Consider the following 22,701-nt stretch of genomic DNA (forward strand, 5'->3'; position numbering starts at 1 on the left):
GATTAGCCATGAAAATGGCATTCCCCAGAATGTAACAGAAAAAGTCCCTGTTGCTGACACATCTGAGTTTGAAGCTGTGAAAAGCATCCTGTCTGGTTCATTTCCTCAAGAAGAGACACTCCACATCTTGTAGAGATTACAAGCCTGTGGCCCTCGTCTACGCCTCAAAATCACATTCACAGTTCTTCCACATGCAGAACTGCATCTCTGGAAAGGTTACCCACAGCACAGGAGCACCACAAGGAGCCAGTCTTTCGTATTCTGATCACTTTAATCCGTTCACAAGTTCAACTTCAGACATACCTCTGACAATAGTTTTCTTCATGGATGATGTGAAAAGGAGTACAGAAGCACTATTGGGGAAATGTGGACTGGTGCAACCACAACCATCAGCAGCTGAACATCAAACACTACAGAGATGTTTGTTGATTTAAAAGTGGGAGAGCCTGACACCATCAAAGGGAATGATGTGGCGATACGTAAGGCTACAGCTGAACAGTAAGCCAGACTGCATTAAGAGGGCATTGTACAGGTGGGGTCAACGCCGCCTGTGCTTCCTGTGAAGGTTGTGATTCTTCACAATCTGGAGGCCTCTAGTGTGCACTTTTTACAAGACTGTGGTGGCCAATGCAACAGGGATAGGATTAACAAACCGATGAGGTAGGCCAGCTCCACCAGAGGGACCAACAGTTCAGCAAGTGGTAGGGGTAACATTCCCATGCACACACTGTTAATAGAATGCTTTGGGGTTGTTTTGCTGTAAAGCTCATGTTCTGCTAAACTTTGCCAAACTTCTCTTTGGTATGAGAAGAAGTTGATGAGAACTTGGTTGAACTGTTCTTGTTCATGACTTACCAGGCTCCAAATCAAGTTGGCAGAGGTATTGGGAGGTGCTGAGGGTGACCACCACTACACGGTGCCTGAGGATGTCCTCCCTTGTGGGCATCTGGAAAGTGACCTGTGTGCTGGAGATGAGACAGTACTGCTGGACCACAGGGTGAACTGTCTTCACCCAGCGATTCCTGAAGTATACCCTGAGAGAGACCAAACAAGAAAACATTAGGAGATTGTCTACTGGTTCTCACATTGTGTTTTATTTTTTTACTGCTATGGTGAATACATCTATGTTCAACTTTATATATGTGATGAACCTCTCTCAATTTGCTAGCATGCAAAATATCTAGATGAAAAATAAAAAAACCAAATAAGCTTTATGAGTCATCAGCAAATAAGAAAGTGAAAAGGTTTTCTGTACCTGAGAGGTCTGGCGTGTGGATTGCCCGCTTCAACATAAGGATGAAGGTAGTCCTTAATGTAAAGGTCAGCTGCACTGTTGGAGTGAGTGCAGATCAGGACCCTGTAGAGAGAAAGAAAGGCAGTGTCAAACACAGATGGGGATTCAGATATCTCTAAAACAATCAAATAATTATCTGCTTGATCAGATGCCACCAGTTCAAAAGTGAACATTTTTATTTGCCGGACTGACCCTTTGAGCGACCTTTATGGACACTCTCATTTATATGACTGGATTATACGAGGTTTTGGGGTTTTTGGGTTTTTTTTTAAAAAACACCACAATTTGTTCAGGTCATTAAAGAACCAGACAACAATGTAAAGACAGTCTAAAAACTAATCAATGTTACAGTAGTAAAAGCTTTTAGCCATAATTTAGTTATGGCGTATTACATATTAGGCCTCATTCTTCTGTCCTCATCTCTTTCCTTTGGTTATTACAATATCTAATCTGTCCTTAAGATAGAATAACAAATGAATTCAAAGAGGAATGACAATTACTTTGCAACATATTTCTCAATGACTGTTTTTCATTTTACATTTAAATACACAATCTCCTCTCCCTTAGTAAAACCCTCCTGTTCGGGGGACTCTGTCAAAGGTATTGCATTAATTTTTCAAAAGCATTTGAGAACCATGATTGGCTCTGGTACATGACTTTGCTTCTAAAAAAATGAGATCATAGAACTTCCCATGTTGAAAGTTAGGGAGCTACTCAATGAAGAAAGAATTCAGTGAAAGAGAATAATCCAATGTGTTTTGTTACGCAACATTGTGTAGCCCAATGAACTCTCGTAACCTGGTTATGGTTCCATTACAAAAGCCCGAAACCCAACTGGAACCAGAGCCTTAAGGAAAACAAATTAATTCACTCCTTGACAGCAAAGGAATGATAATTATAGTTATTCAAAATGGGACAGCCTAATAGCGTTAAAAAATATTTTTATAATTGACAACTTGTAAATTAACAGTAACTTTATGATTACAGTCGTTAAATCAGCAAAATCCTGTTCATTTGAAAGCATTCTGTAGTTTTGCATTAGGCTGATTTGCCCAGCACACAGATATGTAACAGATGAGTTTGTGTAAAAACTGAATATTGGTAACTTTAAAAGGAGAATCTGGGAAAAAAGCAAAAGATACTTCATTATTAAGTATTGCAATTTATTGTACAGTAATTATTTTGGTTTTTTCAGACATGTCATTACAAGACTTTACCACCTTCATCTTATTTGCAACATCAACAACATCTGAAAAAAAATGGGAATTTCATGGAAAAAGCCATTTGGCTTGTGTAGCTTCCGTCCCCAGAATCAACAAAGTACGTCTCTTCATGATGTAATGTTTGACAGTACAACCTTGTTAGTGAAGAGGGTTCTTTCTTATGAACTTTACAAGAATCTAATGGAACTGCACACTCAACTGTAGTACTTCCTAACTAACCAGAGGAAGAGGAATTACATGCTGAATTGACCAGTTTTTGTGGGGTTTCTGCTACTGTGCTGAATGCTGCGACTTTTCTCTAAAAACACCTTGAAATGTTTAAGGTGTTTATAAAAGTAAATACGATATTTTTTTCTGCTAAAACAAAGAAAAAAGGATGAAGAGAATGTTTGTGGTGATGAAGGCATGTCATTATTTGTAAGAGGGAAGCTCTAAAAAGGCCTAAAGGATCTGGAAAAATAACAACAACAAAAAAAAAGATGAAAACAAACCTGCTATGGTCTTGGCGGAGTATGTGCTTGACAGCCTGTGCCAGGGTGAAGGTCTTGCCAGTGCCGTAGGGCCCAATGATGAGAACTGGGGGTAGGGAAATAGAGACGGGTGTGGTGATAGCCAGGATGGCCTCCTTCTGCTTGGCATTTAGACGGGGATCCAGCTGCTCATCCCACTGCCTGAAGGCGGAGAGAGGATGGAGAAAATGTTAGCAGAATCAACTTTAAATTAAGTTACAGAACCATAGAAAAGTAATGGCTTTGAACGTTCTGTTCATTCAATGGGAGAGAGATAACACATAGAGGAATATTTTTCACACAGAAAGACAGAAAATGTACACACACAGACAAATTTGTCTTTTGGGACTCTCTGAACGGTCTTTCTTGCAGGTTATACTAAATATACCGCATTTTACTTTATTCACTTCTTTTCTGCTTCTGTCTCTTTTGGTTTCTAAAGGAACTTGTATCTGCCATTCACTTAGTCAGGCCCTGCACAGAAGTGGCCTTTTAATGTGAATATATAAAGTAAAAGCCAATGCCTCGATTAACACATTTGGGTTTGGGGTTGGTTTTCTGTTTTAATGTTCACACCATGGGTTTGTTCTTTAGCTGTAAAAACAAGAATTCATAAGTAGATCCCAGCCTGTTTTGGATGAAGTGGGGCGACAGTGTAACGTAGTTGTTACTGAGTACAGGGCAAATATATACCTGTTGGGACTCCATGGGATGGTGGGGACAAAGCTAACATCAGGAAAAAGGATGGAGTTATCTTTGATGCGATCCAAGGCATAGTGCATTTCACAGAGTGGCAGTCTGTTCAGCTGGAATTGGAGCTCCACCTGAAATAGGGGACAAAAACACAAAGTTTGTCAAAGACTAACAGTTTCTCCACCCACTATTTAGTACTTGTCTACAAGTCAGACCTATTGATGTTTAAGTAATCTGTCTGAAACCCACCTTATATTAACAAAAAAAAAATGTTTCCACTGGTGAAGTCTGTTCTTAACAAAACTGGTGACTAAATGCTTTCTTGTGACATATCTATTGCTTTTCAGACAGGTTTGTGACAGTCAGGGAGAGAGAGGAAAAAGGATTAAAAAGACAATCAAATACATCCTTGAAGAGGTTGAAACTTTAAGACTGCAGAATATTGGAATTACTAACTGAGGTGATAAAATGGGCGAGAAAGAAAGTAAATTGCGCGAATGGTGAGACGAATTGTGAATAGACAAATAGAAGACTATGCAGTGACAGGATGGACGTTGTTTTGATAACCCTCCTCGAGGGGATTGAAGGTTAAGTCGTTCAGAGACGGACAAGTTCTCCTAAATACATTGCCTTCTTCTCCTTATAACCTTTCATTGATAAAGCAATGAACAGTTGAACCTTTAAGGCCACAAAGATTTTTTTACCGCCATTCATTTAGTAGCAGAGAAAGAGAATAGAACAGTGACACCTAATGGGGACAGAAGTTGTTCACTTATTGTTCTTGCAGTCAGTACCTGTATTTCTCTGTCAGGCTGAAGCCACAACTCCTCACAGCAGTCCTTGCAGATCCTTAGGAAGATGTAGTCCTTTGTCTTCTCTTCGATTACAGCCTCATAAACTCGCTCTTTGACCCCAGGAGGAGGCTGGCTACAGATCCCCTCACGGACTAATGGCAGCACCAAGACTGAATTTACCTTGGTCATCACTAGTCGCCCGGCCAACGTATCCTGAGATTACAAAAAAGAAAAGATAAAACTCGGTAAATAACACCTTTTGGTTCCAAGAGCAACCTTTATGTAGTTATGGTACAGCAGTGAATGCTGGAAAGGCAAAAAACAATGTTGCAAAGTTATGGCATCTAGCAAATTACCTCAGAAAGTGTCTCAGTGAGTTTGAAGCGTGCAAAGAGCTGTCCATTCTGTGCATACTTGGCTCCAACAGAGATCCCAGTCAACATAAAGCTGGTGACTAGTTGGAGGTTCACTTTGATGTTGAACCTGGGAGGGAACAAACATGGTCTGTTTTGTTTCAAACTGAAACGTACAACAACAAACAAGGAATGTTGTTTTCCAGAACACAAGGACGATGACTTCATTAAACATGTGTTTCTACTATTGGAAATGATGAAATAGGAATCAATGCTACTGATGAAATATGATGGATGAACCCATGAAGAAAACCACTTGAGAGATTAATGACTCTCAAGTGTATTCTTGAGAGTCATTAAGCTTCTTGTTATGGTTTAAATAAGGCGTGTAATTGTACTGTGAGAGATTCAGCCACATTTGATGAATATGTGACATCGTCCATTTCTTCTTTAAAGTGAGAGGATGTCACATTCATCAACCAAGAAATAAATCTAGTCCAACTTTTTTGAGATCGTGATTGAAGTACAATACAAAACTATACAGTACAGTACAAAACTATTTTTTTTAGTTTATGGCATGAGCCCTGTAAAAGGAAGTGATTAATCCTGACCTATAAATGTCCTATTGAAGCTCAGTGATCCATGAAAGCAGTGAAATCTATCAGAGCATGGACGGTCTTAAAAGCACAGTAAATGTTCACATGCACAGCAACAGTGCAGATTAAAATAACAGAAATGAACAATATCTTAGCACATAAGGTAGTTGAAAGAGGAGCTCAGCTGTTCTTCAATCTCTGAACATAGGATTAAGTATTTGCTATAATTTCATCTGTAATTTTAATGGTTGGCTAAAGCAAACTAGTGGGTCGATGCCAAGAAGTATTCTTACTTTCCTCTGAGATAGTGCTTTTGACACATTTCTAATGTTCATCAATCTTTCTCACACTCAGTAGTAAATTTAAAGTGAAAGCCAAGGATGACATCTTGTGGTGGGTCCACATCTAACACAAACATTCCTCTTTTATTATTCTGTCTTCAAATTATGAATTATCAAAACATTTACCTCAGTAATAGTATTGTTGAGATCTTTTATTTATTTCAAAGTAGCATTTTCTTCATCATACTAATTTTACTAAGAACTGAAATGTTTTATTCCTATGTGTCATTTGAGGTTGTTCTGCAATTGTTTCAACTCAATGTTAAAAATTGTCATCTTCCAAAAGGTTATTTTTACCATTTGATTACTGGCAGAGTTCAGCTGCATCTAACATTAGTTAGTCAATGCATCAGAATAGTCAGACAGCGAGGCTATTGCTATGAATTTGCAATACAAATAGATCATATTCATGCACACACTCCAGATGGGATATTTATATCACTTGCTGGAAATGACCTTTTTGTATTCACACACAACTCTAATGCACACTGTCACGGTTGGAACACTTAGGTTCTTAACTTGTCGTTGTTAGTGGAGAATTGGTACTTGGTAGGATAGCTTGCTAGATATCATAACCAACTAGGCTATGAATGTAAATTTTGTTACAGCTCTGGGTTGTTGTTTTTTTTATTTTATTGAAGGAGTGGGAGACAGCTGGAAAATGCGTATGATTAGAATTATTTCAACCATCTAAGAAATTAAATAACTTGTGCCACATGTGGCATAATTTTAGGCAGTACACAAATATATGTTCTGCTAAACTTCTGCAGATGTTGGCTAACATGCAAAAAAGAGCAAAGCACATACAGGCTGCATTGGTGAGTCTACTTTTTCAAACAAATTTAAGAATAAGAATGCATTTTAGTGATGAGCCTTTTCTATTTAAATTTTTCTCTTTACATCAGCCTCATATAATGTCAGATGATGGTTTTCAACTCGCAAATATGAAAAATAAATAATAGAGAACACTTACTTGCTGACTTCCTTGTATTGTGCAATCTCCTCTATGTAGAGCAGGTCATGCAGTCGGGCCTGGTAGTTGTCTTTGGTCAGTGTCTTGTCCAGTACTGACTGGGTGAAAAGCTGGTCGGCCGACAAAGGAATTTGATAGCGAGCAAGGAGACTGCGCTCCAATTCAGCCATAGTTTCATTTGGGGTGAATTGTACAATGGTCTTACAAGATGAGTCCCAGCGCTTTGCAGTCAACAAGAGTTGCTGCCTGGCTGCCATAAGGTGTTCCAAGTCTGAAAATAAAGGACAAAAGAGTGGCTGGATGCATTTATTATTGTTTAGTATTATTTGTATTATTTATTATTATTATAATAATAGGTTGAAAACTGAAAGCAATACAAAATAAAAATTCACATAAAAACAATCTTACTTAGCACTTGCAGTAAAAATATCACATTTATGATATACATTATATATGGTGGAGACTCCTTTGGATGTTGCTCTTGCTTTTTAGAGTACCTTCAATGGAGGCAGCATCCACCATGATCCGCTGCATCAGAACAGGTTCTGAGCCGAAGTCAAAAACAGCCGTCTGACGGAAGGTACCAAAGATTTCTGTGCTGAAGCCCACTGCGACCTTGTAGATACAGTGGTCCAAGCCATTTTCAGATGCTACTGTAAAAAAAATCCAACAATGAGTGTAAATTCTGCGACTAATCCTGCACCACAGCCATGAAATTTGTTTTCTGAATTTGATTAATTAATTAATTAATTAATTTGAAGTTGAATATGGATTTAATTTAATTTAAATTTAATTTTATACTGTTGTATATATATATATATATATATATATAATTTATTTATTTTTTATACTGTTTTATATTTTAATTCAATTTTATACTGTTTAGATTTTATTTTATACTGTTTATATTTTAATACTGTAATATTTTTAAATTTTGTACTGTTTATATTTTAGTTATAGTTTAGTATATTAGTCCTGTTAGTGCTGCATGTGTCTGTCTGTTAGTGTAATGTATGTCTTGTGGTATGTCCTGTGATGTCAATGTTTCCTTTTCTCCTGGTGTTTATCCAGTATTATTTGTTATTTAATGCCTGAGCAGTGGATATATGCAATTTCCGCCGGGATTAATAAAGTATCTATCTATCTATCTATCTATCTATCTATCTATCTATCTATCTATCTATCTATCTATCTATCTATCTATCTATCTATCTATCTATCACTGAGAGGCAGTTGGAAGGCCTTATGGTGCCTTATGGAAACAAGTTGGGTTTAATTTCTTTGCTAGAGTATGACAGAAGGAAAGAGCCTCAAAACATAAAGAATGAGTGGGAAAGGAAAGGTAGAATTCTCCCCAATACTGTTTAATATGTAACTTACTTGCTGTCTCTTCTCCTGGAGTCCACTCTTGGCAGCCTTTAGGGAGGGCTTGTAGATGCTCCCCATCTGATACACCAGTGATGAAGAAGTGTGGTCGATGTGCATCATAGAGCAGAGCAATGCGATTCAACTTTCTAGCCGGCTAACAAAGAAGACAGATAAGAAGAACAGGACTACCTTAACACAAGATATGTAACGTCATTATAATCAAATAATCTGGTTGAACATAGAAAAAAAAATTACATTCTCAAATCTGCTGTTTCAGTTTTCATCCTACCTTGCACAACAAGGAGAAAGTCCAAGAATGGGAGGACCTCTTGGTAGAGACGGTAACAGAGAGGCTGGAGCTGGTTTCAACATTCACTCCTTCTAAGTAGTCACTTAGCTTATAAAAACAAACAAGAAAACACACACACAAACACACATGGTAAGAGAGAGCGTATCACAGCAAATGTTTTCAAACCCCTTTAGAGAAGAGACGTCTGTCAAAAACAGCTGATAAAAGTTCAATGTTGCAAAGTATATAAATGAACGGAGCCCTTGAAGAATCTGGTCTGTTCACCCAACAGTATAAACTTATCTGGAAGACACTCCAGCTACACACAAGTGAAGTCAAAAACTGTTGTTTCTCTGTGGTGATGGGCCGCAGTCTAGGTTATAACTAGAACTTTGTGATATTAGGTAGTTCTTTTAATGCTGATGCCTACTCCTGTATGGATTTACTTAGCTTTTTGGTGCAATAACATTTGGGGTCTTTTTTCATGATTGATGGCTAAGTCTAGCCATCAAATATGGCGTATTTTGCCAGAGTGGCAAATACACCACTGTGTCTGGCTCATAGAACTGACTTTTACGTTGGTGCCTCACAGCCGTGAACCTCAACACACGTCACTGAGAGCTGAGAATCAGCTCTGCTCCTCTCCTCTCCACTGCTTGCGCCTGGAGAATTCTGTTGGCTTTCTGTAAATAGGCTTGAGAAACTTGTATTACACCAGCTCTATTTGGAAAGATCTATGAGATGACTTCTGTTAGGATTTGGTGCAATAGAAATAAAATCTAATTTGACTTTGTTTTTAGATAATTTTGAACTACAGTATTTTGTAGTACTTTCATCAGTAAATCTCAGCAGCTAAGGAAAAAACCTGTGCGTGTTGACTTCTTTCCAAGATGGCAAAGTGATCAAATTTCCTTGATGAGGCTCAGAGTGGCCTCATTGACATAACAACAGGGGCCAATCACAGTTGATTAAAGGTACAGTATTTTCCTCACTATAAGGCGCACCTAAAAGCCTATAATTTTCTCAAAATCCCGTAGTGCGCCTTATAATCCGATGAGTGTTGTGTAATATTAATATTAATTAATATTAATATTAGTATTGGTTAAAAACAAGATCGCTGACAAACAGCCAGCAGTCTGGCCGCCCCAGGAGGTAAACTCAGAAGACACTACGCCCCCTAACAATGGTAGTCAAGAGGCGTCGCCGAAGTGCCGACTCTCACTGACTTGATGGCAGAGCAGCCTGCTGGCAGAGTTGTCTGACGGCAGAGCAGCGGTACCTGGCTACGATAACGTAGCAAAACAGGGAATTTTCAACAATTCTATTAATAAAGTTTGACTGACTGACTGATCTCAGTATTTCCCAACTACTTTGGCACCGGAAATAACCCAATTTAAAGTTAATTGGTCTAAAAAATGCTGTTGTCCTGTAATCTGGAATCTAGTGACGGTCCATTCTATTAGTCTGTGGAAACTAACGTAGAAACTGGCATAAAGGTGAATGAGAGACCCTCAAAGCTGAACTTCCAGCCTTTTCTGAAATTTCAAGAGCCGAGTCACTGCTAGACAGAGGTGTCTGGTGTGCTGCAATTGATTTGCAACACACCAACACCAACCTGAAACAACACGTTACGGGAGGGTGTGGGGGGGGTGCATTTCGGCTTGTGTATTCTGTCTGCAGCGACGTGCTGTGAGATTCACGCCGGTGACACACCGACGTTAAAGTCAGTCGCATTTGCCAGTAAATTAGCAGCCTGACACGAAAAGCTAGTTTAAAAATTGTTTAGGACACACACTGCAGCAGCAAATAGCTGCACCTCACCTCCGACTGGACTCCCGATCGATTGAAACAATATTTAATTAATAAACTAAGACGAACGTCGGAGCTTAAATATCTGCTTGAAACTTCGGATCAGGAGATAATTCGCCCTGTTCCAACTGGAACAGGGTGGATTATCTATTATAAATCTATTTCAATTTTTTTTATTATATGTGTCTTATAATCTGGTGCGCCCTATATATGAAATAAATTATAAAATAAACAATTCATCAAAAGTGCGCCTTATAATCCAGTGCGCCTTATATTGCAGAAAATACTGTACTCATTTATAAAAGCTCATCTAGTGGACGCTCCATCTAGTTTTTTTTTATCTATTTTAATTTTTTTCATTATATACGCCTTATAAACCGGCGCACCTTGTATGTGAAATAAATTATAAAATAAACAATTCATTAAAGGTACACCTTATAATCCAGTGTGCCTTATAGTGCAGAAAATACTGTAATGGTAATGGCTAGAATGGCAAATAAATAAATATGAAGTGCAACCCTACATGTGACTGTCACAAGAGAGCAGAACAAGCAGCTCAAATGGCAAATTTTGAAACTCCAACTCAGCTGTGGTCAGTTCAGTCTGTATACAAAAACTGGCACATGTCTTTGGCTTTCAAGCCATTGAGCTTTTTTGGAGCTCACATGCACTTACCACTTTCTCTGGGGACAGGGAGTTCATCCACTTCTCTATCAGAGTCTCCATGTAGTTTTCAGTGAAGTGTTTACTTTCCTGCTGCTGTTTGAGTCGAATGAGGCGTGATGCGTATCGCTTCTGCCACTCCATCAACTCCTCCTGTGAGTGAGCTGATGTACACTGAGCCCCATACCGACACAGACCTTGCTCCAAGTACCTACGGCAAAGATAAACTGTGTGCTGTACTGGAGAAAGCAATTTTTCTACACATTTGGAACAGCAGATAAGTCAATGATTTCAGAAGTGTTCTTTAGCCAGAATTTTTTTTTTTCAAATCTGTGTGAAAATGACAAAGCTGTTTTTTTTTTTTTTACCTTTTACATAGGGTGTACTCCTCGCTGCTGGTGACTCCTCTGGGAGGAGGCCGAAACTGCCAGCCGTCTTGGACCTCTGTCAAAACACAAAGAAAAGCGGTCAATAGGCCAATGAGCCAAGTATTCAAAGAAATAATATGAGACCTGTTTCAGCTAGCTTATAACTTTTTTTTATGTGCTCAAGCCTGCCAAATGGCTATGAAAAGACTTTGTGAACATAACAATACCTGCTGCTGTTTAATAGATATTAAGTTTTAGAATCAAGAAAATTCTTCTTCCTTTCCTGGAATTAAGGGAAGCATTGAAAATGGGTCATGCAGTATTTTTGCTTACCCTCCTCCTGGTCATCTGTATATTCTGGCGCCATCTCTCTATTTATAGCCTGAACAAGATCAGTCAGAGAAGGTGGAAGTGGGGACAGAAAGAAGACAAAAATTATGTTCACTACTAACCTAGCCATACAAGCGGTAATTCTACTGGACATCTTACAGACAAAGGAATAATTAATCTACAACAGTTGCCACTGAAACAGAGAAACACAAAATAATCAAGTTATGGTTAAATCAGACTATTGGTCATCTTAGTGACTTTCTCCTACAACCACTAAACCATCAGATGTAAATTTAACTTGCTAAAAGGCTTAAAAGACCATATAAAGAACAACAAAAGGTTTGGAGCATTGTAGCCAGAGGCACTTACCTGGATCTCGGAGTAGAGCATCTGTAGTCTGGTCAGGTCTTTTGCGACAATGCCATTCTACAAAAAAAGATTATAAAGTGTTCAATGCAGTCCAAAGCTGTGTAAGTCAATCCGCTGGACTTTAATAAAGTTCTTGAAGACGTTTCGTGTCTCATCCAAGAAACTTCTTCAGTTCTGAGAGTGGCTGGTCTTGTCCCAGTTTATTAAACCTGAGAGGTGTGGTCAGTGATATTCACATTCCAACGACCGTCGATAAAACCCATCTGGATCCTCAATGATTGTTGATCAAAGGGGGGTTGTTAAAATGTGAGTTTCACCTTTGTGTACTAATGAGGGTCATTATCATGAGACACATCACCTGGATTAATCTGCTGATACAGTCTTTTTGGGAGTTTTGAAAGGACATTATTGTAAATGGGAGGAAGGTGATGTCGCAGACCACGCCCCCTGTTCAGAGATGGCTTTGACATGGATGGCTTCTTTCACTCTTCTCTCAAACCATCGGTCTTCCCTGTCCAAGATCTGAACATCGGTATACTGAAATGAATGTCCCTCTTCCTTGAGGTGAAGGAAGACTGCTGAGTCCTCAAGGAAGAAGGACACTCATTTCAATGCAATCTTTTCAGTGCATATTTATAATAACAATCCAACAATCTGAAATACACTACGGTATTGTGCTTGATATAATCAAATATATTATGTCTCTCCCACAAACACTCAACAAGTTTGAATACTCCAAACAGTAGTGAGAGTGAATAAGCAGTGAGAGTGAGTCAACTGAAAATGTGCAAATTATGTGTAACAGCAAACAAAAATAAAGGTGTGTTAGAAAATTATAAATAAAGGTGTGTTAGAAAATTAAAAGCTATTTCTTTAATTTGGATTGACAGTATTTTTTAAATTTTTTTTACTGTATTAACTCCGTAAAAATGGAATTGTAGTGATTAAATTAGTTGTGGTCCCGACACACACAATGATTTACAATTCATGCATAATTTTTTCAAAGTTTTCAACATTCAGGTTTGACACTATGACCAACTCATTAATGTGTAAAAAAAAACCTCAACCATTTCATTAAAATAATAAATGCAGTAATAAAGACATTAAAACAGTCGGGTAAATATATATTCCGTGTTGCATATGTATTGTTCAGTAATCATACCAGTGGCTCTCCATACAAGGCTTTAGAAAGGATGCTGACCACCTCTTGTAGACTTCCATCCAACAGCATCGAGGTCAGGCTGGCCTGTAGCGAACCGCCTACCTTAACAATCTCTTCTGCCAACACTAAGAAATAATGAAGAATACAGAAAAAGCAGATAGGGAATTAGCCCAGTAAATTGTTTTATCCAATATCTGTTCTTTCCAAGTCTGCACATCAGAATATTAAAGTATAAGATTGTGTGAAAAATAATACAAAAACTCTATTTTGTTTGAAATATGATTATTTTATACAATTAATTCTGCAAAATTATTAATGTCAGAGCCCTGCTACTTCAGGACTAATGAAGTAAAACATTCAGTAAAACATTGATTTGTTTGGCAGAAATGTTGACCTGAGACACATCCTGCCTTTCAATTAAATTTTAAGCATTCATGACCCAGACCCGTCTCTTCTTTCAACTCTGACTGGAAGAAATGATGTTAACACAACAAACAGAGCTACAGCACATGGATTCTGTAAAGATATCTGGACAAATTGCATATTCGTCTGGTACAGTAAGAATGATTAACACTGATTGTTTGTCCATGCCATTACATTACAGAAAAAAGAGAATCGGTGCTGACCATGTTTGCAGTCTTCATCTGCTTCATCATAATTTTTCTGTTGGAAGACAGAGACAAAAGCAGAAAAGTGACACATTTTGTGAATATTTTGTGTTTGAGGGTCATGCCTAGATAAGAAGTTCCAGAAATATAATATATTGCAATTGTCCTCACCAGCTGCAGAAAGGCAGCAATTCGATAGAGCAAGACACGGCTACGAAGGGATGAGATGGAGGCAACAAGGGATGAAGGGCTAGGTGGCACAGAGGTACCAGAAGACTGGGTCTGAGGTCCAAGGACCACCAGGGCCTCTGTGCTATGGCTGACTGCCGCCTCGTACTCCCTCCGGGTCAACGATTTGCTGGCTTCTTCACATGACTTCTCCGCTCTCCTGTCCGCCATGACTCAGGGACAAAAACGTCTGGATGCAACAGAAGACAAGAGGAAAAACACGTGATGTTTTTAATATAGTGTTCAATGATTGAACACTATACTATACTATGATTGAATTATAGTGCCATCCCAAATGGTGAAAAAATATGGTTCTTTATTAAGTGCTGGTTGAAGGAGTTTTGCCCAGGACTGGATTAAACAGTACTGATTATAACAAAGCTAGATTATTCTAATGCTGGAGTTTGTGAACACCATGACTGTTTTAGTGGAAGAAAGGCAATTATTAGGGAAATTATTAGGGAAAAAAAGATTAGTAAAATGGTAAAGTCAATGAATGAGTCCAGGGTCTATAATGTAGTCCTGATGCTCATCCAACAATTATGCATTTTTCTTCTTTTCTTTTCGACTTTTACTCTTCAGCGAATCAATTGCCTCCATCTAACCCTGTCTTCTGCATCCTCTTCTCTCACATCAACAACCTTCACGTCCTCTTTCACAACATCCATAAACCTCCTCTTTGGTCTTCGTCTAGACCTCCTGCCTAGCAGTGCAAAACTCAGCATTCTTCTACCAATATATTCACAATCTCTCCTCTGGACATGTCCAAACCATCTCAGTCTGGCCTCTCTGACTTTATCTCCAAAACTTCTAACATGTGTTGTCCCTCTGATGTACTCATTCCTGATCCGAGAAGCTTTACAAACAGCTTGCCAGGCTGACTCTCCTCTCACCATGGATTGCCAACACAAAGTTTCCCTTCAAAACACACAGCTGCACACACCCACACATATGCATGTTTTCCAACATATAAACTAATAACAATGAATCTCCATTGTAAAAAAAAAAAAAATCTGTGTCCTAAATTTGATCAGGTTTGGCCCCTGTCATCCATCTGAGACATTAGGCAATGTGTATCAGCTCTGTGTCTTGTTTCCTTACGTTTGTTCATTGTCTAGATGCTGGTTTTTTGGTGAATTAAAGCAGCTTTAGCTCTTCTAAGTGATCGGAGAGCTGAGTGTACACACATACACACACACACACACACAGACACGTGCGTGAGAATACGAGAATACAAGAGAAAAACTTGGTCTTACTGGTAAAATCCAATGTTTCGTTAGTTTGCGTTAGCTTAGCTCCCTTGTTATCCACAAGCTCTCATTGTCCATGACGATTTTCAGAAAACACAGTGTAATTATCTCACCGGCCGGTCTGATCATGTTTACACAATGAGACACGAGTCTTTGTTCAGCAAAGACTGGGGAAGCAGGTCCACGCTTAGCGACGACAAAATCAACCATTATATCATGAAAGACAAGAGTGGAAACCACGAGAAGAATTAAAGCGAAATACGTAGCAGCGAAGTTACTGAAAGTTAAAAAAGCTCCAGACAATGGCGATCGAACCGATCTGTAATGCAGGCGCGTTCGAGTGGCCAAGTAAACAAATGCATGTGAACACGTGGGGCAGGGCACTGTTGATTGGTCAGCTCGGAGGGGGGCTGGAGATAGGGAAGGCTCAGAGGTGGGAGGGGTGGAGATAGGGAGCTGAGAGCTACGCCCCATTAAAACAGACTTTCACAGAGCAGAAGAGGATTTATCAATATTCAATCAGAGATATTAAGGACCACGGATCACTTTGAGGCAAGACATTTCAAATACAATGTATTTTGACTTCTGGCAGCTGAATGACATGAATTTAAAAAAAGCATAATAAGGGACCTTTAATAACAGCTATAACCTTTACAAAAATAACTCAAGTGAGAAACAGAGATCTCAACTCCAAACTTGGGAGCAAGTAAATATTTGTTGACACATGCATACCTGTAGAGCTGACAGATTAACCCACTCATCTACTCAAGACAATGCTCATATGGAAAGAAGAAAATTATATATACCATGGGGATAAAGCACATCACCACCAAGCAAGGGCAAAATATTTCTTAAGACTCCATATGCAATGCAAGCTAAAAAAATCTTATCATTTGTGTTATAAACATGATCATTTAATATTCAATTTAATCCACAAATGCCACCTATGATTTACGTTTAATGCCGAAAAAAATCAAATCCAAAGTCTTCATACGAGTCAGGAAGGGTTGAGGCTATATCAAATGGTATCTGTTACAAGGCATTATAGTTCTGTAAAGTTATATACATACATTGGTAATGCCAACCAAGTTAAAAGAAAGATTACCTCTTTTTGAGCCACTGAGAGCATTTATACATAAAACTAGTAGTACCACATCAACAATGACTGCAACGGTAATGGAAGATCTGAATTTTTTCTCATCCTTTTCCAGTTTGTTCAATGTTAAAAATATAACATCAACAACAATAAATAAAGTAGAACAAGATGTCACAACCCTGAGGCTGTTGGGGCATGCAGCAGCTATAACCGCTTTTCTCATCACAACTCTGAAATTACATAAAATTACAGTCACACTGCGCTAAACATTAAAATGTGACTTCCTGTGATCAGTAGATGCGTCAACACTGATATCATAGCTCAATAATAGCTTTTTAAATAATGTCTTAACCGACATCAAGTATGGCACTCATTTTGGGAGAAGGACAATTAAAAAGACATGTTGTGAATATGCTCATTGGCAGTGCATGCTAGTGCTGCCTTCACACCTAAGTAAAATATATGTTCACATGACATACTTGAAAATGTCATTATGACTGGGTATGTCAATAACATAACACCTCTTAATCAGTAAAGCTTGAAGGGACATGTGCAAAAATTTTATATGAAATATATTATTGAGCAACACGGTGGCATTGCCAGTAGCGATGTCGCCTCAAAGCAAGAAGATTCCGGGTACAAATCCTTTCTGTGCGGAATTTGATGTTCTCCCTGTGTCTGTGTGGGTTCTCTCCGGGTTCTTGGGCTTCCTCCCAGAGACAATCATTGAACACAATTCTTGAACACAGCATAGGTAGGTGTACAAGGTCACCACACCATGAGGTGATGTTAATATGACTGACAATTGTGACGTGAAGAAATAGCTTCAGAAAACAACAAGAACCAAGGCAATCAGAGACTGCAATATCCCGGGAAGAGTAGGTCAGGGTACTCTGAAAGTAGTACCTGACAAGTGCATAACTTTGACCTTTCAGGGTAGGTCAAAGCTATGCCCTAGCATTGACCATAGATCAAAGCTAGTGCACAAGCTTTGATCTATGGTCTTACACTGGCCTTCTCACAAGTCTTTCTATATTATATGGTTCATGAGTGCACAAAAGTTGAAATTTGACCTTGATTTAGTTTTCTCAAGGTCAAGGTCATCATCTCATTTTCATCCCCTTTGCCGAGAGAGTTATGTACTTTTTGTTTCATCTTTCTATCTGCAACGGTTGTGAAATTATTTGGTGGACATATTAACGGATGAACGATTGGACAAACACACAAACACTGACAATTACAATAATTCGCGGCTTTGAAGTGGGATGTAAAAAAGAGACAAAACAGTAGTTTTTCTACCCAAGTTGTTAAAAAAAAAGAATTGATTATCCTTCCTTGCATGGCAGCATTCTGAGAATATTGCTGAAATGATCAGTTACTTTGAAATCCAGCTCCACAAAACTTATTTCACCATCTCCAAAAGAAACCAGCACTTAGAACAAACTTCAAGAGTCAGGTGTCCACCATGGGTCTAAACAGCCAACATACTAACACACAAGCACTTTAGTGGAATCATTCCAAAAAACTTTGATATGACAAGTAAAGAAACAGATGACAAAGAAATACAGAGAAATTGCTTAAGTGATTACCCATTCATGCTTTTGCTTGAAATACCCTTTTCTAATATTTATCCAATCCAATCCAACTTTATTTGTTAAGCACTTTACAACAACCACAGTCGACCAAAGTGCTGTACAGACGAATGAATTATAGATTATGTCTCAAATCATTGAAAACATTTATTGTATAAATTTTATCCTAAAAAAATGTTTTCTTCTTATACGTAGCTGCACCTGGTTGTAATATCGCGCAGCCGACAAAAAGCTTTTCTAAATAAGTATTATTAACAAGAAAACATAATGCACTATTACCACCAGGTGAACAGCAGAGGCATGTCACAGCCATGAAAAAGTCTCTGGAATGACCTTGAATGAGTTCTGCTAAAGCTACGTAGCAGATACTCAATACTACTTCTATTAATACTGGTAAATTTAGGTACAGGTCAATGTGTCACCTGATAACATGGAATTAAAATGTGGATCCATGTGTATTCTGAGTATAAATGTGTACAAACACATACAGAGTGTATTATTGTCCAGGCATCAGACACATCATTCCCAGTTTAGCAGGCAAAAGTTTTTTTGACAATAAATGTTTCCAGAGCCAACAACAAGAAATGTTGGACTAGCATCATGTGTCAGAGTTCACCTGCTGTCAACTTATTTTCTTTAAACCTGAGCATGTCGTTTTTTCGTTTGTTCCAAAAGGAGCATATTCCTAATACATCTCATGTAGGTACACCCACAAATTCATGTGTAAGAAAGAAAAGTCTTGTGGATCGTGTGAAAGAGAAGGCTGCAAGATGGTAGGTGGTGGTGGTGGTGGGTGGGATGGTGGGTACGCAACTCAGCAACTTTACTGCACATTGTTTTATAGGTCATTAAATTTATTTGTATGATTGTTTCTGGCTTTTAACCAATCAAACAATGCAACTTTTCTTCAATGAATAGTCAACAGAGAACAGAAGTCCACTAAAAATTGTATTGAAAGAAACTCAATAATTGCACTGTTTTGGGGAATTTGAACCATTAATTAAATTTTGTAAATTAACTGTACTGCAGCAATCAAATTGCAAGCATCTTCATCTGGTCAAGTCCCAAAGCAGTGTTTAATAGGTACACAGCGGAATCCAGCCCAATGAACATTGCACTTTATGATCTCTAATTCAGTGGTTACTGCAGAAACCCACTTAACCCCTGCATACTGAAGACTCGTATTACAGACTTGCAGTGAAGGATCATGAAGCCAGCTAACTTGTTATCTAAAATGCATGTTGATTCCGCATAATGGGTTTGATCCAAAACACAATGCTCAAATAATGTTCAAAAAAACATGCATGAGAATATATTATAGTGTATCCAGTTAATGCCTAACCAAGCAACAAATAAGATGCAGAGCTCGAGTATGACAATCATAACTCAGCGTAAGATTATGATATGCAGTGTGCTCTGCTTTATACCAGCTAGATCAGAACAGGGGCATTACATAATGACCTTCTGGGGAACACCAGGGCAACAAATGCTCAACCTTTGCTGATAGCCTAGCAACTTCTGTTCCGATTTTGACATTACTGGTTTTTATCACTGTCATTTCAGCTCATTTCAGGCTGGCTAAAAAAGCTAATTTTTATCACAAAAATGCTGCCCACAAAACCCAGTATAATTATATTCTGTGCAATGATGGTTGCAAAACAAACTTTGGGTTGCTAGTTAAAATTTTACTACAATTAGCAGATGTTGATTTTCCATCCCACTCCTCACCACAGCCTGCAAAGCATTTCATTATGACTGGCTCGAGGGGAACAATGACATTGTGGCCTTTAGCCCAGTTATTTGGGGCATAATTCTGACAACTACTCCATGAAAGTGAGAAGTCAGACAACTGCTGTCTAAGCATGAATAAAATGATGATATACGAAATATAATGTCACATGTAGGTAGTAATTGTCTCTTCACAAAAACCTTTAACTTGGCAGACTACATTACATTATTACTTTGCCAAGTCAATGTTCTCAGTAAGTGAATAGAAAAAATGCAGACATTCTTACCAGATGACTTTAATAGCCCTATTTGAAAAAAAAAAGAATCATATAGTTATTAGCACATTTGAAATTTTTAAATGAACTGCAAATTTGTGATAGTCTGGAAAATAATTACAAAACGAAAATTCAATAAATCATTAAAAATAAAAAAAAACCCAGAGCAGGAGAGAGAGGAGCCGCTGCGTGTGCAGGCACCGCCATCCTATCCTATCCTATCCTATCCTATCCTATCCTATCCTATCCTGTCCTATCCTATCCCAATAGGCAACAGAACCCAACTTTCTGTCTCTTACTATAACAGACAAATGCTCCTGACATTCTCCAAGTATATGTTGGGTGCATGTGACAGAGAACAAATCTGAATCTAGTACAATATTCATCATAGGATTTACGTTTTTAATTTCAAAAATAATTTTAACTCAAAAATATTTGTTTCAGACCCAATACTTTGAAATGGTTCTGATGCTGCATACTCATCTCCATCACATCATACAGAAACCACATGAAGTAGTACAAACTTAGCCCTCCATAACTTTAAACATTTATAACAGAAACTTTAAATATTTAACTGTGAAGCCATGTGCACACCATGCAAATATGCTACCTACTTTGATAGCAAAAAATAATAGTCCACTGAAGTATGATACGATATAGATACTTAAGGTTCTCTTAATTTGTTATGCATTAAGGAAAGTGAACTTAACTGCATGTAATCTATGTGGAAAACGTCAGTCAAAACAACAATGCGTGAATCTCACAGCTGAGACATTTTATGACAGTGCCATCACAGTGGCTGCTATAACATCCTCTATAAATATCATAGTCATGATTATGTATGGTTCATAATGTGTGTTCATAGTTAGCAACTAAGAAACATTGTAGAGGTGAAATCCAAAATAGGACTGATCTTAATGCAGCACTTCTTCTAATTTAGACTGGTTATTTCTACTTTTATTCAGAACTGTGGAAATAGCTGTCACCCAGCGTTGCCCTGAGTATCTGCAAGCCAGACGAGACCAGAGGCAACCTCTAGTTTGGCGGGACACAGGGAGTGAGCACCTGTCCTGATTTTTGTTTATATCTACTACACAGGCTACAGCTCGTTGGAAATATTATTTTATATTCGGGTACTGGCTGGAAAAGAACATCGACTGATTTCAATCTGGCATAACGTGATTTGGCTTGACAATATCGCTGGACGTAATTGCCAGAAAACACGACTATAAAACAAATGTCTCCGAGTCCAGTTATTTGTTGCATAACGAGGAAACATCCATGAACAAACACAAAACGTTGGTAAGGACTTGTTTCGTATCTCTGCGTCTAGTTACAGCTGGTTTTACCCTGATAAACTTGTCATGATTGTTGCAAGTCAGAGCGATGGCGATGGCGTTACAAAGCCTTGGGAAATACGTACACCCAAGGTGGTGGCTGACTTGCCGTGCAAAGGGTAAACAGTAATACCACTACCCAGGGCATGAGTAGCTAACAATTAGCTTGTTAGCCAAAACACGGCCTTTCTTGGCACCAAAGTGGCAAGCTCACAACAAGAATAGCTGGCTGGTTTGTTAGTGTTAGCAAGCTAGCTAGCTTGCTCCAACGAAACAAAACGGGGTCGGGCCTATAAATTTGCTACGGTCTTTCTGCCTCTATAATTGATATGACACTACGTTGTTGTCTATGCATGACTTTAACATATTCATTATTATCCTAAAGATTCATGTGGGGGATTTGTGTCAGTAGCTTGGCGATTAAAAAAGCAACTGAAAGGGCTAAAAATGGGAAGTCAACACTTACCTAGCTTTACTTTCTACGCCATCTTGGATCCACTTGTCAGACCATCGCAAAGCATAATGGGATGTACTGATCCGAAGGTTGAGAGAACTGGAGTGAGTGTGGGGCGTTTGATGGCAGAGATCTCCCTGGTAAAACAGTGCTTTCAATTTTATTTATCCAAGTTATTCAAATAAATCTGGTCTTGAATATCTTAGAATAAAAATATGTTTAAGATTTGAAATTGTAGAAAAGATTCCACCTATAACAAAACACTTAAGAACTTGTTCATATTTATGAATGCATCTTCCCACACTTTTGCTGCGTTGGTACTGTGGTTTATGCTTGCAAGTGAACTCTCAAGTTTAGTATACGTCAAATATATTGCACTTAATTTTTTCTAATTATACTGTATAAACAGGTCTGATTCCCAAAGGGAAATTAAGAGCACACTCTAGTTAGTACTAAATCTTGGTTTGTACAGGCCCCTGAAGCACATGCACACACACAAGGGGACCTGTAGGCATGTAGGGGGAGGTGGAGTGGTGGGCAGCCCCTTTGTTGAGTGCCCCGAATGAGCAACTTGTAAAGGGGGATGGTGCCTTGCTCAAGGGCGTCTCGGCAGTGCTCCAGAGGTGAGCTGACACCTCCTACTGTCAGCTCACACTCTGGGTGTGTGTTGGGCGGAAGCGGGAATCGAACTACTGATCTAAAGAACGTTGGGCGACCCGCTCGACCGCCTGCTCTACCACTGAGCCACTGCCCCCCCATTACTTCTTCTTTACCTTTCGGCTTTTCCCTTTAGGGGTCGCCACAGTGAATCAGTTGCCTCCATCTAACCCTGTCTTCTGCATCCTCTTCTCTCACACCAACTACCTTCATGTCCTCTTTCACTACATCCATAAACCTCCTCTTTGGTCTTCCTCTAGGCCTCCTGCCTGGCAGTTCAAAACTCAGCATCCTTCTATCAACATATTCACTATCTCTCCTCTGGACATGTCCAAACCATCT

At 38.7% G+C, this 22,701-nt stretch overlaps 1 protein-coding gene across 2 annotated transcripts in view; it reads right to left on the reverse strand.

The window, feature by feature from the left end:
• helz (helicase with zinc finger) overlaps positions 1–21,756 on the reverse strand; it is a 35,990-nt gene extending 14,234 nt beyond the window's left edge. The window contains exons 1-18 of one of the 2 annotated variants that reach the window (XM_068321002.1): positions 21,715–21,756; positions 13,914–14,160; positions 13,761–13,797; positions 13,135–13,259; positions 11,973–12,029; positions 11,607–11,655; positions 11,274–11,349; positions 10,918–11,116; positions 8,434–8,541; positions 8,157–8,298; positions 7,274–7,426; positions 6,777–7,047; positions 4,870–4,996; positions 4,514–4,726; positions 3,720–3,850; positions 3,009–3,188; positions 1,256–1,357; positions 856–1,034 (exon numbers count right to left, since the gene is read on the reverse strand). In XM_068321002.1, the coding sequence (XP_068177103.1) occupies positions 856–1,034; positions 1,256–1,357; positions 3,009–3,188; positions 3,720–3,850; positions 4,514–4,726; positions 4,870–4,996; positions 6,777–7,047; positions 7,274–7,426; positions 8,157–8,298; positions 8,434–8,541; positions 10,918–11,116; positions 11,274–11,349; positions 11,607–11,655; positions 11,973–12,029; positions 13,135–13,259; positions 13,761–13,797; positions 13,914–14,141 (2,377 nt within the window). In that variant the 5' untranslated portion in view covers positions 14,142–14,160; positions 21,715–21,756. Of the gene's footprint in view, positions 1–855; positions 1,035–1,255; positions 1,358–3,008; positions 3,189–3,719; positions 3,851–4,513; positions 4,727–4,869; positions 4,997–6,776; positions 7,048–7,273; positions 7,430–8,156; positions 8,299–8,433; positions 8,542–10,917; positions 11,117–11,273; positions 11,350–11,606; positions 11,656–11,972; positions 12,030–13,134; positions 13,260–13,760; positions 13,798–13,913; positions 14,161–21,714 lie in introns of both variants that reach the window. The other variant, XM_068321001.1, reaches the window with a different exon arrangement.
• Positions 21,757–22,701: the final 945 nt, after the last annotated feature.

Source organism: Antennarius striatus, chromosome 8, assembly GCF_040054535.1.
Source record: "Antennarius striatus isolate MH-2024 chromosome 8, ASM4005453v1, whole genome shotgun sequence".
Classification (NCBI taxonomy): domain Eukaryota; kingdom Metazoa; phylum Chordata; class Actinopteri; order Lophiiformes; family Antennariidae; genus Antennarius; species Antennarius striatus.